The 22,500-nt window shown below is 50.2% G+C and overlaps 1 protein-coding gene across 1 annotated transcript in view; it reads left to right on the top strand.

Annotated features, from left to right (window-relative positions):
* Positions 1-22,500, top strand: part of LOC308174673 (septin-8-A-like) — a gene marked incomplete at its 3' end in the record, with an annotated part of 47,610 nt that overhangs the window by 9,277 nt on the left and 15,833 nt on the right. Inside the window, 4 exon segments of the mRNA XM_080549780.1 lie at positions 156-351; positions 5,293-5,479; positions 14,896-15,057; positions 17,087-17,183. Of these exon segments, the coding sequence (XP_080405906.1) occupies positions 156-351; positions 5,293-5,479; positions 14,896-15,057; positions 17,087-17,183 (642 nt within the window).

Below are 22,500 nucleotides of genomic sequence, written 5' to 3'. Positions count from 1 at the left end.
TCTCTCTCTCTGTCCCTCTCCCTCTCCCTCTCTCTCTCTCTCTCTCTCTGTCTCCCTCTCCCCCTCTCCCTCTCCCTTTCTCTCCCTCTCCCCTCTCTCTCTCTCTCCCCCTCTCTCTCCGTCTCCCTCTCCCTCTCCCTCTCTCTCTCCTACAGGGGAAACGGGTATCGGCAAGTCGACGTTAATGAACACGCTGTTCAACACCACGTTCGAGAACGAGGAGGCTAGCCACTACCAGAACAGCGTGTACCTGCGGCCGAGGACCTACGACCTGCAGGAGAGCAACGTCAACCTGAAGCTCACCATCGTCGACACCGTGGGGTTCGGAGACCAGATCAACAAAGATGAGAGGTGAGGAGGAGGAAGGAGAGAGAGAGACGCTTCAAATATTAGTTTATTTCACCGTTTTTTTTTTTTTTTTTTTGGGGGGGGGGCAGTCCCACACATATTTTTCATTTTATTGGACAGATACAGTGAAGACAGACAGGAAAGTAAGGAGAAGAAGGGAGAGAGAGAGGGCATGTCAGCAGGGCATGGACCAGATTTGAACCCATGCCGACACAGGCATATGTGTGCACTGTAGACCGCGGTGCTAGACCACTGGACCACCCCAGGCCACACCGTTTTATTTTTAAACAGAAAGGTCAGTTGAGAACGAACTGCTTCTCGTTCACGACGACAGCGTGGACGAGAAGAAGCGCACGCTAACAACATTTAAAGAAGACAACGAACTATAAAAACTAAATGTGAAAATACAAAACACACTTTTTACAGGGGGAAGGCCGATATGATTCTGAATTCTGATCTGATTTGATTCTGATGTAAATGGACTGCACTTATATAGCGCCTTATTCCCAAGCGCTTTACAACGGCCTCTCATTCACCCATTCACGCGCACATTCACACACCAATGGCGGCAAGCTGCAAGGTGCCGGCCGGTCCCGCTCGTTGGGAGCGATTTGGGGTTCAGTGTCTTGCCCAAGGACACTTCGACCTATGGCCAACTGGGGCTCGAACCGCCGATCTACCGACCTTGCGATCGTTAGACGCCGGCTCTACCTCCTGCGCCACAGCCGCCATTGTATATAACATACTAGGCAACCATGGCAACGCAGCAACGACTCAAAAGCTGTTACGGTTAGTCAATGTATTTGGACCCAGGTGCAGAGCAGAACAGAATGGATCGAAGCAGGGATATGATTCAAAATAAAGGTACTCTTTATTTGAGCAAACAGGAATAATAAACCGCACAGTAAGCGATGAAACAAACGGGGAGAAAGCAAGTCTCAGAGAAATGCGGAAGTAATAATACAAAAGAAAAGGGGAGTTGGCTTTTGTCTCCCAAAACGCCGTCAATATAACAAGGCAATGCAAACTACTTACAATAGTCAATAGGTACTTATCTCCTAGGCAGACGAGGAGCGATAAGACTGCGGTAAGACCACACACAACGCAACGTAAAGTGAACAATCGACACAGGGGGAAATAAATAAACCAAGACAATCACTCACAGCTGTTAACAATCACAGACAATTAGGACAGACAGAGAAACAATACACATCATAGGGTCGCTCAACAGTAGAGCGATCCCCAACCTGACAAAAAGCAGCACGGTCGGTCAGTCAGAATCTCAGGTGATACGTTGTCGAAAAAAGGAGTGCGAAGGAGTGTGAACGCCTCACGTTTCGAGGGTCTTTCACAAGGATAGTGGAATGTTTCAGTTGAAGGAAAAAAAAAACATACTTCTCAGTACTTCAGCCACCCAGAACTCTCCCTCTCAACTCTCCCTCTCAACAACAACACTCCCCCATTGGCTGATAACATGATACCGGATTTGGGTGTTTTTAATCACACAAGTAGTGTCAGGAATGTACAGTTGGCGAGATGGGTAGATGAGATACCGGGGGGGGGGCGGGGGAGGGGGGGGTCGAAGGGACGTGGTTACAAGTACAAGACTGTTTACTTCCCTCCCGGGAGGGTTGCTAGGCGACCTCGGAATCTTCATGTTCTCACGGGGTCTCGAGAGATGGTCGCATATTTATGTGTCATGTGACTTATTTCCCGAGCATGTAAACGCATCCCATAAAAGGGAAAAAGCCGTCCGAAAGTTCAGACGTTCAGTAATTAGGCTTCAGTCAGGACTCTCTGCGTCCAGTTTAACACTAGAACAGCCATGGGGGGTCATTTGACCAAGTGAGTTAAACAATGTTATATCTTTGCACTCTACCAAATTTCAGGACCCTCCTTTCATGACTTTTCCTAGATATGTGCGTTCTGCCACCCAGTATCCTTACATGTTCAAAAGCACATCAGGATAAGCTAGTATAAAGATATTTTGTGTTGTGTTCTGTGTAGGAGGCAGGCTAATTTACAAGAGGCGCCAGCTAGTGGTCTTCTTTGTGTGTAAATAGCAGATTCCCTGCTTGTTGGGCGAGAAGGACCGGCTCGCAGTCGGCGTTACGATTCATCCCAAAGGTGTTGGATGGGGTTGAGGTCAGAGCTCTGTGTGCAGGCCAGTCAAGTTCTCCCAGACCAAACTCTGCAAACCATGTCATTATGGACCTCACTTTGTGTATGGGGGTGTTGTCATGCTGAAACTGGAAAGGGCCTTCCCCAAACTGTTGCCACAAAGTTGGAAGCATACAGTTCTCTAGAATCTCATTGTATGCTGTAGCGTTAAGATTTCCCTGGAACTAAGGGGCCTAGCCCAAACCATGAAAACAGCCCCAGACCATAATTGTGTCTACATACTTTTGTCCATATGTTGTATGCCTGACGACGACGATGATGATGATGATGATGATGATGATGATGATGAGAAGTATGGAGGGTTGTCTGGGACTCCAGCTGTGGGTCTGAGTGTTTGTGTGACCCCCGTAGCGGGGGGGGGCTCCCCCCCCCAGACCCCCCGCCCGCCCCCCCCCCCCCCCCGGGACGCCACAGTAGGAGGGTCCGGCCATAACTCATCCTGTTTGGAACGCCGGGATCGCTACCCTGCAGCCTTTAAAAGGTCACGAGGGATGCATTCTGGGAAACGGGCTCGGGAAAGGTTAAACAGTGTAAACGCATTCTTGGCAGGCTGCGTTGCATCCATCCCAGATGACATTAAGCTGTCACCATGGCTGCCTAGAGGGTCTGCTCCCTCAGCTCCCCTCTCATCTCCTAAAGACAACCAGGCTTTAACAATGACTTTTTAATAGGACAATGAGCTATAGTGTATACTCTCACCCTGCCAGACCAGGTCCACTTCAGTGGATGGGACGTTCTCCTCAGTCTCCTCAGGAGTAGAACGATACTTGGTAGTGTGAAAGAAGTAGCAAATTATTAATAATCATGATTATTCATGTTCGGTTTGTTTGTTTGTTTGTTTGTTGTATTGGAGAATCATGTTCAATTCTTGAAAGGTCTTCTTGACTTGACAACAGTGTAAAAGTGACTGTAGCCCAACAGTTTCTCTAACTGTTTTTCTAGCATTGTGACTGCCAATGGCCCCTGGTCCTCCTAGCATAGAGTTGTTGCTCTTATCATGACTGATGATATGTCGAGGATTCACTTACTGAGACAAATGTGTTTGTTGTCAGTCGCTTTGGATAAAAGGTGCTAGCGAAATGTCTAAAAATGTCAACATAATGTTTCACAGAACAACATTAATTGCATTGCTAACCTCTGGATGTTAATATGCTGCCTGGCTTCTACAGTTCTACATGCCTCCACCAACCCCCCCCCTCCCCTCACTGCCATAATCCAGAGATTTGGCTGAGAAGGAAGGATCGAGGGATTGAGGGAGGGAGGGAGGGAGGGAGGGAGAAGAGTAGATGGAGGGATGTGGAGAGATGGAGGAGGGAGGGAGGAACGGTTACAAGACAGATATCTCATAACCAGGGATGTAGCGGCTGAGAGACGCGGCCAAATCTAATCAAGCTGTTATTTATAGCAGCGTTTCACACACGGGTGCACAACACAACACAACGCGCTGCACAGGAACATGAATCACAATACAACACACAGACGACAAGACAGAACACGAGGGGATAACACGTGTAACAGTCACGGGAGTTTAAAACAGTCAAGGAGAAGGTGTGGGGGGGACTGACTAAATGCTGAACACCACAGAGATTGAATAGGGTGGGTAAACCCCTATAATGCGAATAACATTTACGTTACGTTTTACATTTTTGGCGCATTTAGCAGAGGCCTTTATCCAAAGCGACTTGTACTGTAATTAGAATTGTCTAAGTAAGTGAATCATCTGTCATCAGTCATTGTAAGGAAAAGTAATCTATGCTATGACCAGGGGCCATTGGCAGTCACAACACTAGAAGAAGGAAGAATTCCATATTATTATTACTTTTTTTTTTTATAGTAGAGAAACCGTAGAGGGGATGAGGAGGTCTTTAGGAGGGACAGTTAAGATGTAGCCTGAAGAGATGGATCTTCAATCTACGTACATTTTCTTTTACTAAACCTTGAATACCACAGAGATTGAATAGGGTGGCTATATAACCAGGGTTCCCACGGGTCCTTGGAATCCTTGAAAGTTTGTGAATTTGAGGAAAGAAAATTAAGGTCTTAAAAGTTTTTGAAAATAGACATGGGTCATTGAAAGTGCTTGAATTCCCCTCTCTCTCTCTCTCTCTCTCTCTCTCTCTCTCTCTCTCTCTCTCTTTCTCTCTCTCTCTCTCTCTCTAACTATGCCGTGTTGGGTCCTTGAATTTGAGGGAATTGAGTCTTGAAAGTCCTTGAAAGGTGCTTGAATTTGATGTTTCAGAAGGTGTGGGAACCCTGATAACGCAAATAACCCTAACCCTAATCAATTGTAGGACAAGGCTGTAACATAACAACATGTGGACCAAAAAGTGTAGGGGTCTGAATACTTCCTGAATGCATTGTAAAACATACTAAAACACCATGTATATATTTTAATCAATTGTAGGATAAGGCTGTAACATAACAACAACAACAACAACAACATGTCGTTAGCCTCATAGCGTAATCATGCTTCACTTGTGGTCAGCTGAGCCATCTTTGTATGTAGTGTCAAACATGCCTAAGATGTCAAAGAGATGACTTGGGCAGACATTCTGATAGGCTGATGTCATAGAGGCAATAACGCACAGTGAATCAGCAGTGTTAGGAGAGTAGAGTTAGGCAGATATCTCAATTTGGCCAAAATATGCTTAGGCAATTATGCTACGAGGCTAACGATGTGGAAAAAGTGTAGCGGTCTGAATACTTCCTGAATGCTCTGTAAAACGTACTAAAACATCTCCTTGTCTGTGTTCCCGTCCGCAGCCACAAGCCCATCGTGGATTACATCGACACGCAGTTTGAGAACTACCTTCAGGAGGAGCTGAAGATCAAGCGCTCGCTGTTCAACTACCACGACACGCGCATCCACATCTGCCTGTACTTCATCGCGCCCACGGGACACTCGCTGAAGTCCCTGGATCTGGTGACCATGAAGAAACTGGACAGCAAGGTAAAGGATCATATGAATAATTAAGCGTTATGGAACGAGAAGCCGTGGTATATCGTGGATATTGGCACGGCTAGGGGGTGTAACCACCATAAAGGCCAGTGCACACGGCGTGCGATTTTGTCGCACGACAACATTCGATTCTCAATTCACACCACCGAAGTGTGTGGGTGTGAATGGAGAATCGAATGTTGTCGTGCGACAATATCGCATCGCAAGCCGTGTGTGCATTGTCTCATTCAAAACAATGGAATCGAATTCGCGGTGCGACAAAATCGCACGCCGTGTGCATTGGGCTTAAGAGTTCCATAACTTTTTTATACAACGGTTACCACATTTATCTATCAATATTTCACAAAAGAAAGACAAGACAAACTTTTAATTAATGTATTTTAATGGTGCTATGTTTTATCGTAAGTGTATTCATCCGCTGAACAGTTGTTTATTGGGTTGCTAAGCAACGACAAGAATGTAACTTCGATAACCGTGATATTATACAAACGCGGAGTAATATGAAAAGATGTGTCAACATTCCATTTAGCCGTGCGTATATGGAACGCAAACTGACCAATAGAGACATTGGACCAAACTGACCAATAGAGACAATGGACCGGATCTATCCGTTGTATAATAGTAATAATAATATATGCCATTTCGCTGATGCTTAAAAGCGACCTACTTACATTGCAGTGGGTGCAGACATTTTTCAGTATATATGGTCCCAGCGGGGGGAATCGAACCCACAACCTGAGCGGTTGTTGATCCACACAGGATCGCTACCGAAGCCTCACAGGGGAAGGAGGAGAGGGGGGGAGCTCACCTCCTCCCACCATTTTGTTTGCGAATGACTTTTAACACGGAATAGCTGGAATTCCGGCTCTTTTCCACTTAAGTCTGGTATGGGTTTCTGTGTGTCTGTCAGGGCGTGTTCGTTCCATGTCCCTAAAGAGGAAGTAGCTGAAAGAATGTTGGATTGGACTCTCGATGTTTCAGTTTTCTTTCTTTTTTTCTTTTTTTTTTGTATTATTGGATAGGATTTCAAGAGTTCCTGTATTATCCCAAGTCTGCAGAAAGCATTGGGGCAGCAGATTTGTTGGATGTTTTTTGAGTCTGTAGTGGAGGAGATCCTTGTTCATTCCATTGTTGTGTTTTGAGTTTCATTTTGTTTGAGTAACTTAGCTGCAGGGCAGGGGGGGGGGGGGAGGCTGGTGGAGGTAGAAATCAGAGGACAGGCTCATTGTAATTCACAGAACGGAAAACTCTGTGCATTGGAATGTCCTTCCAGACCTACCTCCACCAGCCTCCCCCTGGTGTTCTACCTCCACCGGCCTCCCCCTGGTGTTCTACCTCCACCAGCCTCCCCTGGTGTTCTACCTCCACCAGCCTCCCCTGGTGTTCTACCTCCCCCAGCCTCCCGTGGTGTTCTACCTCCACCAGCCTCCCCTGGTTGTTCTACCGCCCACAGCCTCCCCTGGTGTTCTACCTCCACCAGCCTCCCCTGGTGTTCTACCTCCACCAGCCTCCCCTGGTTCAGGGCTCTACAGTGCGACCATTTCACTCGCATTTGCGACTAAAAATACATCTGTGCGACTAGAGAAATAAATTCACGAGCACACGTGCGAGTACAGTTTTTTTTTTTTTTTTTTTTTTTTAATTCTAAAAATAAATCTGCACGAACCGTGTGGCCACATTTTAAGCCGTCAGCCAGCCCGCTACGACCACGGGAAGTCATGTTAAAAGTGAAGTTACTTCTGTTAAACTGGCGCTAAGCTAACATCGCTAATCGCTAACTCCCTCCTGGGCCTTAAAGAGACAAGCGCCCTTTTCTCATCTCAAGCTTCATTAGCTTCATTAGCTCACCACATCTACAGATTTGGTCCCACACACTCCAGATTTGAACCCAAGGTTACAACCAGGGTTAACTACCCAGGGTAGAAAGTAGAAAGCTCTCAGACCTTCAGAACCCATTGAAAGTAGTGGAGGTACTCCAGAAGTCCAAATGCATCTCTAATCCTAGGAAACCCTAGGAAGCAAGTTGCCTAATGGCATGAAAATGCAACATGTTGTACTTGAGTGTGGCAGAGAGGTGGGACCCCCGGGGATGGTGGTGTGCTAACAGCTAGCCGCCGCAGAGGCACCGTGCTGGGCTGGCCACCTCCACATGTCACCACCCCGGGCAGCATGGGGCTGGGGACTGGTCATCTGGATGTGGGGTAGTTTAATACCCCTAGATGTGGAGTTGTCTGGCCACCGTGTGTGACTGATGTAGCCTGACCCAGCAGCAGGGAGGTGGGCAGCATGGAGACAGACCTCTGCATGGCCTGGCTGGGCTGCTAGCTGACAGACCTAGCCCTAAAGCTTGGCTGGGCTGCTAGCTGCTAGCTGACAGGCATGACATGGATGAATGAATGAACATGCTGCTAACCAGGAGAACTTGACACAGCTAGTTACCATAATACAATGCCATCAACTCTGCGTCTAGTAGGGCTGTAGGCATGGGCCAATGTGTGATTTTGGTGCAAAAATTACATTTTTCACTGTGCTCCTAAATTTCTTTGTGTGCCCCTAACATTTTTCATTTAGGAGCACATGTGCTCCTAGTGAAAAAGGTTAGCGTAGAGCCCTGCCCTGGTTGTTCTACCTCCCCCAGCCCCCCCCTGGTGTTCTACCTCCCCCAGCCTCCCCTGGTGTTCTACCTCCCCCAGCCTCCCCTGGTGTTCTACCTCACCCAGCCCCCCCCTGGTGTTCTACCTCCCCCAGCCTCCCCTGGTGTTCTACCTCCACCAGCCTCCCCTGGTGTTCTACCTCACCCAGCCTCCCCTGGTGTTCTACCTCCCCCAGCCTCCCCCTGGTGTTCTACCTCCACCAGCCACCCCTGGTGTTCTACCTCCACCAGCCTCCCCTGGTGTTCTACCTCACCCAGCCCCCCCCTGGTGTTCTACCTCCACCAGCCTCCCCTGGTGTTCTACCTCCCCCCCCTGCTTAGCTGGCCTGTTGAGGCTGTGGCAGATCCATATGTTTTTAACAGCACATTGAGCGTATCCTGTCAGTCCACACGGCTCTGCTGATTCCATCAGAAAACCAGTGGGAGGGAGGGAGGGAGGGAGGGAGGGAGGGAGGGCGAGAGGGTGGGAGGGAGGGAGGGAGGGTGGGAGGGAGGGAGGGAGGGAGGGGGGGAGGGAGGGAGGGAGGGAGGGAGGGAGGGAGGGCGGGAGGGAATCATCACGACTGGAGCTGAGGTTAGACACAGGGTGAGAGAGGGACAGGGAGAGAGGGGGGAGGGTGGGGGGCGAGAGGGGGACAGGGGGAGTGAGAGTGGATTGTGTGTGTGTGTGGGGGGGGGGGAGAGAGAGGTTGTGTGTGAGAGAGGGAGAGGGAGAGAGAGAGAGAGAGAGAGGATGACTAATAGAGTAGGGGCCAGACAGGGCGAGATAGAGGATGTGTGTGAGAGGGGGAGGGCGAGAGAGAGAGAGAGAGAGAGAGAGAGAGAGAGAATGAGGGAGAGAGAAGGGCCCAGAGAGAGTGAGAGAAAAGAGAGATAGTGAGTGTGTGTGAGAGACTAAAAATGTCACAACAACTCCGAGCTGCTGCGTTTTTATCGACCGCAGAAGAAGAAAGAAGAAGAAGGATGGGTGAGAAAGTTGCCAGTCAGGCTCACATCATGCACGGTGAAGTTGCCAGTTAGGCTCACATCATGCACGGTGTCACACCCCATCAGCCTGGAGCTACAAACCTGCAGCACAGGGGGAACCTGAATGTGCATGTGTAGGCTTAGCTACAAAAATGCTAATAGCTAAAAATAATAATAGCTTAGCAAAAGTGATATCACACAGCCTCCGGGTGTTCACTCATGCAGGAAGATACAAGATTATTTTCTTGACACTCACACGCAAAGCAAGCTTGGTGGGGTTTAATCTATATTCACCGTACGGCACAGAGGAGAGACTAGACAGAACGTGACGGTGTTACACCAGGGGAGGGCTGGTGAAGGTAGAACACCAGGGGAGGCTGGGGGAGGTAGAACACCAGGAGAGGCTGGTGGAGGTAGAACACCAGGGGAGGCTGGTGGAGGTAGAACACCAGGGGAGGCTGGGGGAGGTAGAACACCAGGGGAGGCTGGGGGAGGTAGAACACCAGGGGGAGGCTGGTGGAGGTAGAACACCAGGGGAGGCTGGGGGAGGTAGAACACCAGGGGAGGCTGGGGGAGGTAGAACACCAGGGGGAGGCTGGGGGAGGTAGAAACTGGAGGACGGGGTTCATTGTAACGCACGTGTTCCGTTCTGTGAATGACAATAAGCCTGTCCTCTGATTTCTACCTCCACCTGTTAGTTAGCTGTTAGCTATGGTAGCTGTTAGCTATGGTAGCTGTTGTTGCTAGGAGTGGCGCCGGAGCCCAGAGAGGCGACTCCTCTGACGACTCCGGGCGTTGTTCAGTGTCTGGTGATGTGATGTCATCAACACGCTGTGTCAGGAACAGATGGTCTGGGGGTGATGCACCTGGCGTGCTAGCATGTTAGCGAGCGAGGTAGCGAGGCAGCTCTCCACAGCCCCAACCCTCCTCCTCCTCCACCACCCTCACCTGGCTCTCCTCTCTCACTGCGGTCCAGAAACAACTACAACAAACGTGTTTTCTTCCTCTCACTATAAGGCATTGGGACTGACAGTCACTACTCTTCTTATCAAAGGGTTTACTTGCGACGGTTGCGTGGATGTACGGGCGATTCGACGCCCTCCAGACCGATATACTTTTCGATAAAACAAGCGTCTGTTAAGTGTCTTAAATGTTAAGGCTCCCCCCCCCCCCCCCCGGCCAGCTAATCAGCACTTTCAACCAGCATCCATACCGGAGCGTTAAGGTTCTCCACTCTAGCTTCTCTATGATGGCATAGAGAAGACCAAAGGTGTTGTTTTTTTTCTTCTTCTTGTAAATAGGGTTCTGCGTACGCCCTACCCCCACCGTCTATGCTGTAGGTCACAGAAGGGCTTTTGTGCTTTTTAAAGAAACAGACATTGAGAGTGTCATAGCCCTAGCAGAGGGTGAGAGGTACTAGCTAACCACAGCCACACACCCCCCCCCCCCTTACACAGGAAGGAAGCACAGGACAGGGTGAGAGAGCCACTAACCAGCGTTTTAGATTCTCCAGTTAAAGCATCTGTGAGCTGAGGAGGCAGACAATAGGTCTTGTTCTTTCTTGTAAACGGTTTTAACTGTGCCCTGGTGTTCTACCTCCCCCAGCCTCCCCCTGGTGTTCTACCTCCACCAGCTTCCCCAGGTGTTCTACCTCCACCAGCCTCCCCTGGTGTTCTACCTCCCCCAGCCTCCCCTGGTGTTCTACCTCCACCAGCCTCCCCTGGTGTTCTACCTCCACCAGCCTCCCCTGGTGTTCTACCTCCACCAGCCTCCCCTGGTGTTCTACCTCCACCAGCCTCCCCTGGTGTTCTACCTCCACCAGCCTCCCCTGGTGTTCTACCTCCACCAGCCTCCCCTGGTGTTCTACCTCCACCAGCCTCCCCAGGTGTTCTACCTCCACCAGCCTCCCCCTGGTGTTCTACCTCCCCCAGCCTCCCCTGGTGTTCTACCTCCACCAGCCTCCCCTGGTGTTCTACCTCCACCAGCCTCCCCTGGTGTTCTACCTCCACCAGCCTCCCCAGGTGTTCTACCTCCACCAGCCTCCCCCAGGTGTTCTACCTCCACCAGCCTCCCCTGGTGTTCTACCTCCACCAGCCTCCCCTGGTGTTCTACCTCCCCCAGCCTCCCCTGGTGTTCTACCTCCACCAGCCTCCCCTGGTGTTCTACCTCCACCAGCCTCCCCCTGGTGTTCTACCTCCCCCAGCCTCCCCCTGGTGTTCTACCTCCACCAGCCTCCCCTGGTGTTCTACCTCCCCCAGCCTCCCCCTGGTGTTCCCATCTCCCCCAGCCTCCCCCTGGTGTTCTACCTCCACCAGCTTCCCCCTGGTGTTCTACCTCCCCCAGCCTCCCCTGGTGTTCTACCTCCACCAGCCTCCCCCTGGTGTTCTACCTCCCCCAGCCTCCCCTGGTGTTCTACCTCCCCCAGCCTCCCCTGGTGTTCTACCTCCACCAGCCTCCCCTGGTGTTCTACCTCCCCCAGCCTCCCCCTGGTGTTCTACCTCCCCCAGCCTCTCCTGGTGTTCTACCTCCCCCAGCCTCCCCTGGTGTTCTACCTCCCCCAGCCTCCCCTGGTGTTCTACCTCCACCAGCCTCCCCCTGGTGTTCTACCTCCACCAGCCTCCCCCTGGTGTTCTACCTCCACCAGCCTCCCCTGGTGTTCTACCTCCACCAGCCTCCCCTGGTGTTCTACCTCCCCCAGCCTCCCCCTGGTGTTCTACCCCCCCCCCCCCCAGCCTCCTCTGGTGTTCTACCTCCACCAGCCTCCCCCTGGTGTTCTACCTCCACCAGCCTCCCCTGGTGTTCTACCTCCACCAGCCTCCCCTGGTGTTCTACCTCCCCCAGCCTCCCCTGGTGTTCTACCTCCCCCAGCCTCCCCTGGTGTTCTACCTCCCCCAGCCTCTCCTGGTGTTCTACCTCCCCCAGCCTCCCCTGGTGTATGGTAGCTGTTAGTTAGCTGTTAGCTATGGTAGCTGTTAGCTATGGTAGCTGTTAGCTATGGTAGCTTTTAGCTATGGTAGCTGTTACCTATGGTAGCTGTCTATGGTAGCTGTTAGCTATGGTAGCTGTTAGCTATGGTAGCTGTTGTTGCTAGGAGTGGCGCCGGAGCCCAGAGAGGCGACTCCTCTGACGACTCCGGGCGTTGTTCAGTGTCTGGTGATGTGATGTCATCAACACGCTGTGTCAGGAACAGATGGTCTGGGGGTGATGCACCTGGCGTGCTAGCATTCTAGCGAGCGAGGTAGCGAGGCAGCTCTCCACAGCCCCAACCCTCCTCCTCCACCACCCTCACCTGGCTCTCCTCTCTCACTGCGGTCCAGAAACAACAACAACAACTATGTTTTCTTCCTCTCACTATAAGGCATTGGGACTGACAGTCACTACTCTTCTTATCAAAGGGTTTACTTGCGACGGTTGCGTGGATGTACGGGCGATTCGACGGCCTTCAGACCGATATACTTTCGATAAAACACGCGTCTGTTAAGTGTCTTAAATGTTAAGGCTCCCCCGCCCCGGGGTCTAGGAACTAGGGCCAGGGGGTCAGGTAGAGACTAGACTAGGGACAGGGAGACACGTAGAGACAGGGTCTGTTTTGACCTCTGACCTGTGTGAAGAAGGCGTCTATACAAGACAAACAACAGCGTATGCTGCTCTATAGCAGAACTATTATATGTGCAGTATATTATTACCTAGTGAGGCTTCCTTTGGACCCTTAAAATAAGGAGAGAGAGCCTCCCACTCTCGCTCTGATGCCCTTATTATTTATTTAAGACAACGTTTTGGCAGCAGGTCTGAGTCTCCCTCAGGGTTTCAGCCCATTGGACCCCTAACAAACGGTGTGTGTGTATATATAGATAAGCCTTGAGGGGAACAGAGGCATCAGTGGCTAAATGGGCAAGAAAAATCTCCTCAGTTTAAGCCCCCCTCCCGTAGTGTGAGAAGCGAAGAGGAACCCAGTCAGTGTGTCTTCTATTTCCCTGTCTGTGCTAGGAATGCGGACGCCCCCTTCCCCTCCCTCCCTCCGTCCCTCCCTCCCTCCCTCCCTCCCTCCTCTCAGTTTGTTTTCTTAATTAGTTTGTTTTATTTCTCTCTCTGTGGGTTTTTATGACTGGAGTTCAAACTGTCGCGGCTGCAGCTGGTCCCCTGGTTCCCCTGGGGCACGACAGTAATTAGAACGTTCGCTGATGACAAACTGCCGAAAAAACGTACGAGAGGCTACGAGATCTGTAATCTTAATTTACCGATGTTTGCGGCCAACAACCAACTCTCCTTTTAGTGGAAGGTATCTCCTTCGCTAGCCGTGGATCTCAAGCTAGAATAACCCTCCAGTGACCCCTGTACACGATGCGTTTATAAAACCATAGCGGTTTGTCGACTGATGATGGAATATGAACCCCCTCAACCAGATGTCATCATGTCGGAGCAGAAAGACCTCGTTTTTAACAGCGACCCTTCTCTCCCTTCTACCTCCAGATATGTCGATTGGTTGTTGTGTGAGTTGCTTTTTTGTGATGTTATTGTTTGAAGGTCCTCTGTGGCTCAGTTAGAGGTAGAGCGTGGCGCTAACAACGCTTAGGTTGTGGGTTCGATTGCCGTTGGGACCATGTACTGGGACCTCATCATGTCCAATGTATATATATATTGGTTGGATGCTAAACTGCATTTCGTTGTAAAGTACTTGTACTCTGCGATGACAATAAAGTTTAATCTAATCTAATCTAATATATGTACATATAACACTATGTGCAATATGACAACCCTAGTCGTCTATCTGTACAGTATAGTATAGTATAGTGGATTGTGTACATAGCCTTTATTTATGTAAACCAGCTCCTTTCCCTTCTTGTGTTTTTTGTTGTTGTTTTTTTTCTTTCCTAGCACCAGGGGAGCCACCCCTCCTAAAATTTCGTTGTTTGGTACCTGTACTATAGCAATGACAATAAAGACCATTCATTCATTCATTCATTCATTCATTCATTCATTCATTCATCATATTGATATTCATGCTCATATATTGACTTTTTATATTCATTGCACGTACACTCACTCACTGTAATACTGTATACTCTACCACCATGCCCTATCCATACATTTATGGATTTGCACTATGCACTGGGTTTCGTCGCCTTTGTACTCTGTCAATGACAATAAAGTTGAGTCTAATCTAATCTAATCTAATGTAATGAAGAGGCTTTTAGAAGAACGCTAACTAATAGCTAGCACTACGCTTCTGCCTTCTGGTTGCCTTAGTGACCTATGACATCACCGTCCCACGTGAACACATCACACCACAGACATAAAATCCCATTTTAACGTTGTTCTTGTATTTGTTATTACTCTATTATATTATTATATTTTATATTTTAGATCATGCTCTTAAAGATTATCCTTGTATAATAAAAATACATTATTATTATTACATTATAATTAGGGCGGCTACGGCGCAGGAGGTAGAGTCTCCGTCTAATGATCGCAAGGTTGGCAGATCGGCGGTTCGAGCCCCAGCTGGCCACATGTGGCAGTGTCCTTGGGCAATACACTGAACCCCAAATTGCTCCTAGTAAGCGGGCCGGCGCCTTGCATGGCAGTTTGCCGCCATTGGTGTGTGAATGTGTGTGAATGGGTGAATGAGAGGCCGAGGCGCTTTGGATAAAGGCGCTATATAAGTGCAGTCCATTTACAATTTTTTATTATTATTAATATTGTTGTTGTTGTTGTTGTTGTTGTTGTTTGATTAGATACAGTATGATCTCATGTTAACAACAGAAGTGGTGTTTCTTGCGGTCTGCAGGTGAATATAATCCCTATCATCGCCAAGGCTGACACCATCTCCAAGAGCGAGCTGCACAAGTTCAAGATCAAGATCATGAGTGAGCTGGTCAGCAACGGCGTGCAGATCTACCAGTTCCCCACCGACGACGAGGCCGTCACTGAGATCAACTCCTCCATGAACGTGAGTCTCTCCCCCCTCTCTCTCTCCCTCCCTCTCTCTTTCTCTCTCTCTCGCTACTTCTCTCTCTCCCTCCCTCTCTCTTTCTCTCTCTCTCGCTACTTCTCTCTCCCTCTCTCTCTCGCTCCCTCCCTCTCTCTTCTCTCTCTCTCCCTCCCTCTCTCCCCCCCTCCCTCCCTCTTCTCACTCTCTCGCTCCCTCTCTCTTCTCACTCTCTCGCTCCCTCTCTTGCTCCCTCTCCCTCTCGCTCTCTCTTTCTCTCCCTCTCTCTCTCTCTCTCTCTCCCCCTCTCTCTCTCTCTCTCTCCCTCTCTTTCCCCCTCTCTCTCTCTCTCTCTCTCTCTCTCTACACCGTGTCCCTTCACTCCCCCTCACTGCTCTACACTCTTTCTCACACATCCCTCTCACTTCCCCCTCTTCCCTCACTCTCCTTTCCTCCTCTTTCTTCCCTCTCTCCCTCCCTCCCTCCCTCCCTCCCTCCCTCCCTCCCTCCCTCTCTCTTCTTTCACTCCGTAGGAATGGATGGTTTATTGGTGGCACATATTTTCCTTCCCTGTAAAAAAAAAGAAAGAATCTCCATTTGTCCGTTTGTTTCCAGCCTGTATAAAGTGTTCTCTCTCTGAGACTGTAAAACCATTCATAAATCCAGCGTGGGTCTGGCCAGACATATGTTGCTGCCCCCACCCCCACCCTCTACCTCCCTCCCTCCTAGGAAGCGTCCACTTGTCCCCCCCCCTCCACTCATTTGTAGACCGAAGACGACGTTTCCAACATATATCTTCCAGCGATCTTCATCCATCCATCCATGGGGAGGGAAGGAGGGAAGGAGGAATATTTCAGAGTAGGGGAGAGTAGAGAGAGAGACAGACCGCAGCCTGAGAGAGGTTCACTGAAGCGGTACACCAGCCGTGCATTCTGACTTACTGTAGAGTGTAGAACTTAGAACATGGAACGTAGGACTTGGAACATAGGACTTGGAACATAGGACTTGGAACATAGGACTTGGAACATAGAATTTAGAACATAGGACTTGGAACATAGAATTTAGAACATAGATCTTGGAACATAGAACATGGAACATAGAATTTGGAACATAGGATTTGGAACATAGAATTTAGAACATAGGACTTGGGACATAGGACTTGGAACATAGGACTTGGAACATAGGACTTGGAACATAGAACTTAGAACATAGATCTTGGAACATAGGACTTGGAACATAGAGCTTGGAACATAGGACTTGGAACAGAGAACATGGAACATAGAATTTGGAACATAGGATTTGGAACATAGAGCTTGGAACTTCAGAACCTCAGAGTCTGAGAGAGTCACTTGTGGCCCTGGACCAATGAGGAATGGGTGTACTGGCCGGTTCTGGCCCTGGACCAGTGATGAATGGGTATACTGGCCGGTTCTGGCCCAGGGAACCAGTGATGAATGGGTGTACCGGGCCCGTGGTCGCGGGGCTGTGGCTCGCCACCTCCTAATGGTTGGGGTTTCCTGTGGAGTGTGTTTTCCCTCCTAAAGCAGACCTCTGTGACCAGAGAGCATTCTGGGAGCAATAAGGGGAAACCCACCGTATGTTTTAATCACGTCTGAACATTAACCGCCAGACCGGCCAGATGTCGCACACGGCACACGAGACGCACACCGAGCGTGTCGACGAGGTTAGGTTCTAGGCTACATCTTGTGTGGTCCTCCCCCCTCCCCCTCCACACCCCCTCCCCAACAACAACAGATTTATTTGAAATTAAATTCTACGTGTGTGTGTGTGTGTGTGTGTGTGTGTGTGTGTGTGTGTCCTCCATGGACTGACTTTCCATCTGTTTAAACAGTTAAGCGTTGAGCTGTTTCTCTGGTAGATACGTTGTCTCAGCTGTCTCAGGGAAGGAGGCAGGAAGCAGGAAGTCAGACCTGTATGAGAGACGACCTCTGACCCCCCTGGCAGAGCCGCTAGCAGCAGCAGCTCTGGTCAGACCTGTTCACGTGTCCTCCTGACCTCTGACCTTTAACCTCTGACCTTTGACCCCCAGGCCCACCTGCCCTTCGCCGTGGTGGGGAGCGTCGAGGAGGTCAAGGTGGGGAACAAGACGGTGCGGGCCCGGCAGTACCCCTGGGGCGTGGTGCAAGGTGAGTACCCCCTCCCCCCCGCCCCCAACCACTTCTCTCTCTCTCTTCCACCCCCCCCCCCTCTCTCTCCCCACCCCAACCCCTTCTCTCTCTCTCTTCTCCTTCTCTCCCCACCCCAACCCCCCCCCTCTCTCTCTCTTCTCCTTCTCTCCCCACCCCAACCCCCCCCCCTCTCTCTCTCTTCTCCTTCTCTTTCCCCACCCCAACCCCTTCTCTCTCTCTCTCTCTTCCACCCCCCCCCACCTCCTCTCTGCCCCCCCCCCCCCTCTTATCCTCCTTCTCCGTCTCCTCAGGGCTTGACATTAAGCTTTTTCAAGTGACTGAACTTATCTTTTACTTGTCCGAGAGCTCAAGTTACTTAGTCCAAATATGAGAGCTCAAGTTACTACGTCCAAATATGACGACGCGTGTGTGTGCGTGTGGCTGTCTGTCTGTCTGTCTACTAAAACCAGAAGCCACAAGCCAGTAATATATTACATTACATTACCAATTCCAACAATTACTGTGGATCTACGTGCACGCCAGAGAATGTGTTCGATTTCAAAGTTTTAAGTAAAGGGGTCGTGCCAGCATTTATGTTTTGATTCAAAGGTATGATTTGCCAGATTCTCTAGGCATGGTTGTTTTAATTTAGAGTTATTTAATGAAGTTGAATTTGGTTTTGGAATTTGAAATTATAATCAGTCACACGTGACCGTGACTGTGACCGTTATTAACTATACTGCCCGCAACCTTCTCGACCGCAAAGTTGGCTTGTGGAAATGTTAAGTCCGTAGTGAAAGAAACCGACACGTTACTCAAGCCAGCAGCACGATGTTCCTTCAAGCACCTAAAACTGGCCAGGGGCCAGGAAAAGCAGGGAAACGCAAAATGTCATCGGACAACACCAGCACCATTGCCTGTGTCCTGTCAATGTAGCTGCCTTGTCAATGTAGTTGCCGTGTCAATGTAGCTGCCTTGTCAATGTAGCTGCCTTGTCAATGTAGTTGCCTTGTCAATGTAGTTGCCTTGTCAATGTAGCTGCCTTGTCAATGTAGCTGCCTTGTCAATGTAGCTGCCTTGTCAATGTAGCTGCCTTGTCAATGTCTGCTGCCATGTCAATGTAGCTGCCTTGTCAATGTATGCTGCCTTGTCAATGTCTGCTGCCTTGTCAATGTATGCTGCCTTGTCAATGTATGCTGCCTTGTCAATGTAGCTGCCTTGTCAATGTAGCTGCCTTGTCAATGTCTGCTGCCTTGTCAATGTATGCTGCCTTGTCAATGTATGCTGCCTTGTCAATGTCTGCTGCCTTGTCAATGTAGCTGCCATGTCAATGTAGCTGCCTTGTCAATGTAGTTGCCTTGTCAATGTCTGCTGCCTTGTCAATGTCTGCTGCCTTGTCAATGTCTGCTGCCTTGTCAATGTAGCTGCCTTGTCAATGTATGCTGCCTTGTCAATGTATGCTGCCTTGCCAATGTAGTTTCCTTGTCAATGTAGCTGCCTTGTCAATGTCTGCTGCCATGTCAATGTAGCTGCCATGTCAATGTATGCTGCCTTGTCAATGTCTGCTGCCATGTCAATGTAGCTGCCTTGTCAATGTAGTTGCCTTGTCAATGTAGCTGCCTTGTCAATGTAGCTGCCTTGTCAATGTATGCTGCCTTGTCAATGTATGCTGCCATGTCAATGTAGCTGCCTTGTCAATGTAGCTGCCTTGTCAATGTATGCTGCCTTGTCAATGTCTGCTGCCTTGTCAATGTATGCTGCCTTGTCAATGTCTGCTGCCTTGTCAATGTAGCTGCCTTGTCAATGTCTGCTGCCTTGTCAATGTAGCTGCCTTGTCAATGTATGCTGCCTTGTCAATGTAGCTGCCTTGTGTCAATGTATGCTGCCTTGTCAATGTCTGCTGCCTTGTCAATGTCTGCTGCCTTGTCAATGTATGCTGCCTTGTCAATGTAGCTGCCTTGTCAATGTAGCTGCCTTGTCAATGTCTGCTGCCTGTCAATGTAGCTGCCTTGTCAATGTCTGCTGCCTTGTCAATGTAGCTGCCTTGTCAATGTAGCTGCCTTGTCAATGTAGCTGCCATGTCAATGTCTGCTGCCTTGTCAAAGTAGCTGCCTTGTCAATGTCTGCTGCCTTGTCAATGTCTGCTGCCTTGTCAATGTCTGCTGTCTTGTCAATGTATGCTGCCTTGTCAATGTCTGCTGCCTTGTCAATGTCTGCTGCCTTGTCAATGTCTGCTGCCTTGTCAATGTAGCTGCCATGTCAATGTAGCTGCCTTGTCAATGTATGCTGCCTTGTCAATGTCTGCTGCCTTGTCAATGTAGCTGCCTTGTCAATGTAGCTGCCATGTCAATGTCTGCTGCCATGTCAATGTAGCTGCCTTGTCAATGTCTGCTGCCATGTCAATGTCTGCTGCCTTGTCAAACAATCTATGTCTGCTGAGTAGGGGAGCGTGGGGTATGTTGTCATGCCTAGAGACTCTGGCTAATCATGCCTTTGAATCAAAACATAAATCCTGGCACGACCCCTTTACTTTAAACTTTGAAATCGAACGTTCTCTGGCGTGCACGTAGATCCACAGTAATTGTTGGAATTGGAATGTAATGTAATGTATTACTGGGTTGTAGTTTTTTAGTAGACAGACAGACACACACACACACAGATGCACGCGTCGTCATATTTGGACAAGTAACGTGAGCTCTCAGACAAGTAAAAGATAAGGACAAGTACCTGAAAAAGCTTTATGTCAAGCCTTGCACACCCACTGACGACCTCACGGTTCTAGTTTTTGTTTTTTTGGTACAGCTATTTTCTAATTCCAGCTGCGACCCAACCATTCAGGCTCCGAACCAATTTATTTTCGGTCTGAACGCAGCCCGCCCGTTCCAGACTAGGTTCGCCCGATTCCCGACCCGGCACCACGGTTCCTTGCTGGTGTGAAAGGCCCTCTCAGTGAATGACTCTGTCTGTGTTTACTAGATAGCATCTCTGTTGCTAAGCGATGAAAGCGTCAGTTGAAGCTGTGAGCCCTCCACCCCCCCCTCAGACCTCCATTATGTGTGGAGGGAACCAGATCTCTCGCTGCTGGCCGGGTTGTGATAGGCCAGGAACACAGAGGGTCTGGGTTAGAGATAACAGGACTGTGGGCCTCTGGGTAATCTGGACCCAGGATCTGCTGGCCTGTTGTTTATGAGGCCCAGACCTGTTTGACAGAGAGCAGACAGACCCTGTTACTCTGCTGCTAGCCTGTGTGTGTGTGTGTGTGTGTGTGTGTGTGTGTACGTGTGTGTACGTGTGTGTACGTGTGTGTGTGTGTGTGTGCGTGTGTGTACGTGTGTGTGTGAGGGAGAGAGTGAAGCCTGTGTGTGTGTGTGCGTGTGTGTGTGTGTGTGTGTGTGTCTGTGTGTGTGTGTACGTGTGTGTGTGTGTGTGTGTGTGTGTGTGTACGTGTGTGTACGTGTGTGTACGTGTGTGTGTGAGGGAGGGAGTCAAGCCTGTGTGTGTGTGTGTGTGTGCGCGCACAAGTCAAGCCTGTGTGTGTGTGTGTGTGTGTGTGTGAGAGAGAGTCAAGCCTGTGTGTGTGTGTGAGAGAGAGAGTCAAGCCTGTGTGTGTGTGAGAGAGAGTCAAGCCTGTATGTGTGTGTGTGTGTGTGTGTGTGTGAGAGAGAGAGTCAAGCCTGTGTGTGTGTGAGAGAGAGTCAAGCCTGTGTGTGTGTGTGTGTGTGTGTGTGTGTGTGTGTGTGTGTGAGAGAGAGTCAAGCCTGTGTGTGTGTGTGTGAGAGAGAGAGAGAGAGTCAAGCCTGTGTGTGTGTGTGAGAGAGAGAGAGAGTCAAGCCTGTGTGTGTGTGTGAGAGAGAGAGAGAGAGAGAGAGAGAGAGAGAGAGAGAGAGAGAGTCAAGCCTGTGTGTCTGTGTGTCTGTATGTGTGTGACTTGCTGGCCCCTGTGTACACAGGGTTTCCCGGGGCCTTTGGCAGGGGTCAGCACTAAGTGGCCCCCGGGGTCCCAGCGGGGCGAGGTCACACGCAACAGAGAGGTCGCTAGATTCCGACCGGCAGCCATTTTGTTCTCTCTCTCCCCCTCTCTCTCTCTCTCTCTCTCTCTCCCTCTCTCTCTCTCTCTGTCTCTCTCACTCCCTCTCTCTGTCTCTCTCTCCCTCTCTCTCTCTCCCTCTCTCTCTCTCCCTCTCCCTCTCTCTCTCTCCCTCTCCCTCCCTCTCTCTCTCTCTCTCTCTCTCTCTCTCTCTCTCTCTCTCCATTCCTCTCCCCTGAGACTTCAAAGTGGAGCTTATTTGTTTGCGTTTGTCCCCATTTTTGAATTACAAAAATGACATCATAGTTGTTTACCCTCTAGGTAGTTTAGCCGCGTAGCGTGCCATCATCCGCTAGCCCGAGACGTCACGTTCCCCAACCAAATGCTACACTAATTAGCTCTATTTCTCCCTCCTCCCCTCCCCTCCTCCCTCCTCCCCTCCTCCCCCTCTCCCCCTCCCCTCCTCCCCTCCTCCCCTCCTCCCCTCCTCCCCCCTTCCTCCTCTCTCCTCTCATGCACAGCGCTCGCAGCTGTGGCTGATATTGGTTGCCGTGGCTCCCACGGTATAGAGCCTTAGCCTTCCACCGCCGCCCCTCTGGGGCCCCCTCGCTCTCCCTCCGTCACCCTCCCTTGCTCTCTCTCTCCCTCCCTCTCTCTCTCTCTCCCTCCCTCTCCCTCTCTCCCTCCGTCCCCCTCTCTCCCCCTCTCCCTCTCTCCCTCCGTCCCCCTCTCTCTCTCACCCCCTCTCCCTCTGTCTCTCTCCCTCTCTCCCTCTCTCCCTCTCTCTCTCCCTGAATGCTCCCCCTCTTATTGATGTCAGCCCTTGAAAAGCAACGGAAACACTTCCTGTCGTCTTCTCTTCTCTGAGTCTCTATGATGATGAGAGGAGGGGAGGGGAGGGTTAGGGGTAGAGAGTCTGTATGATGATGAGGCTGTTTACTCAGAGAGAGAGAAGATATGTCGGACGTATAAATAACGAGAGAAGCCCTGGAGAAAGCCTCAAACATAAAACAGAAGGACACATTCCTCCTCCAGTCTTCTAACGGGGGCGGAGGGCGGCGGAGGAGGGGGGGGGGGGGGGTGTATACAGGACGTCTCTCTGGCCAAGTCTCCTCATGAGCCGTGTGTGTGCATTCCTCACTGATCCGAGGACGTTTTGTGGAATGCTGAACTATAGTACAGAACGACAGTACCCAGTCAAACGGTTCGGATTGTTGGGTAGCAAGTTTTTCTCTCGAGCAGGTGTCTTATCTCTCTATCTCTCTATCTATCTCACTCACCCTCACTCTCTCTCTGTCTCTCTCTCTC

Source organism: Nansenia antarctica (assembly GCF_963989245.1).
Source record: "Nansenia antarctica genome assembly, chromosome: 20".
Lineage (NCBI taxonomy): Eukaryota > Metazoa > Chordata > Actinopteri > Argentiniformes > Microstomatidae > Nansenia > Nansenia antarctica.
The sequence above is the reverse complement of the archived record's forward strand: the minus strand, read 5'-3'. Positions and strand labels throughout refer to the sequence as shown.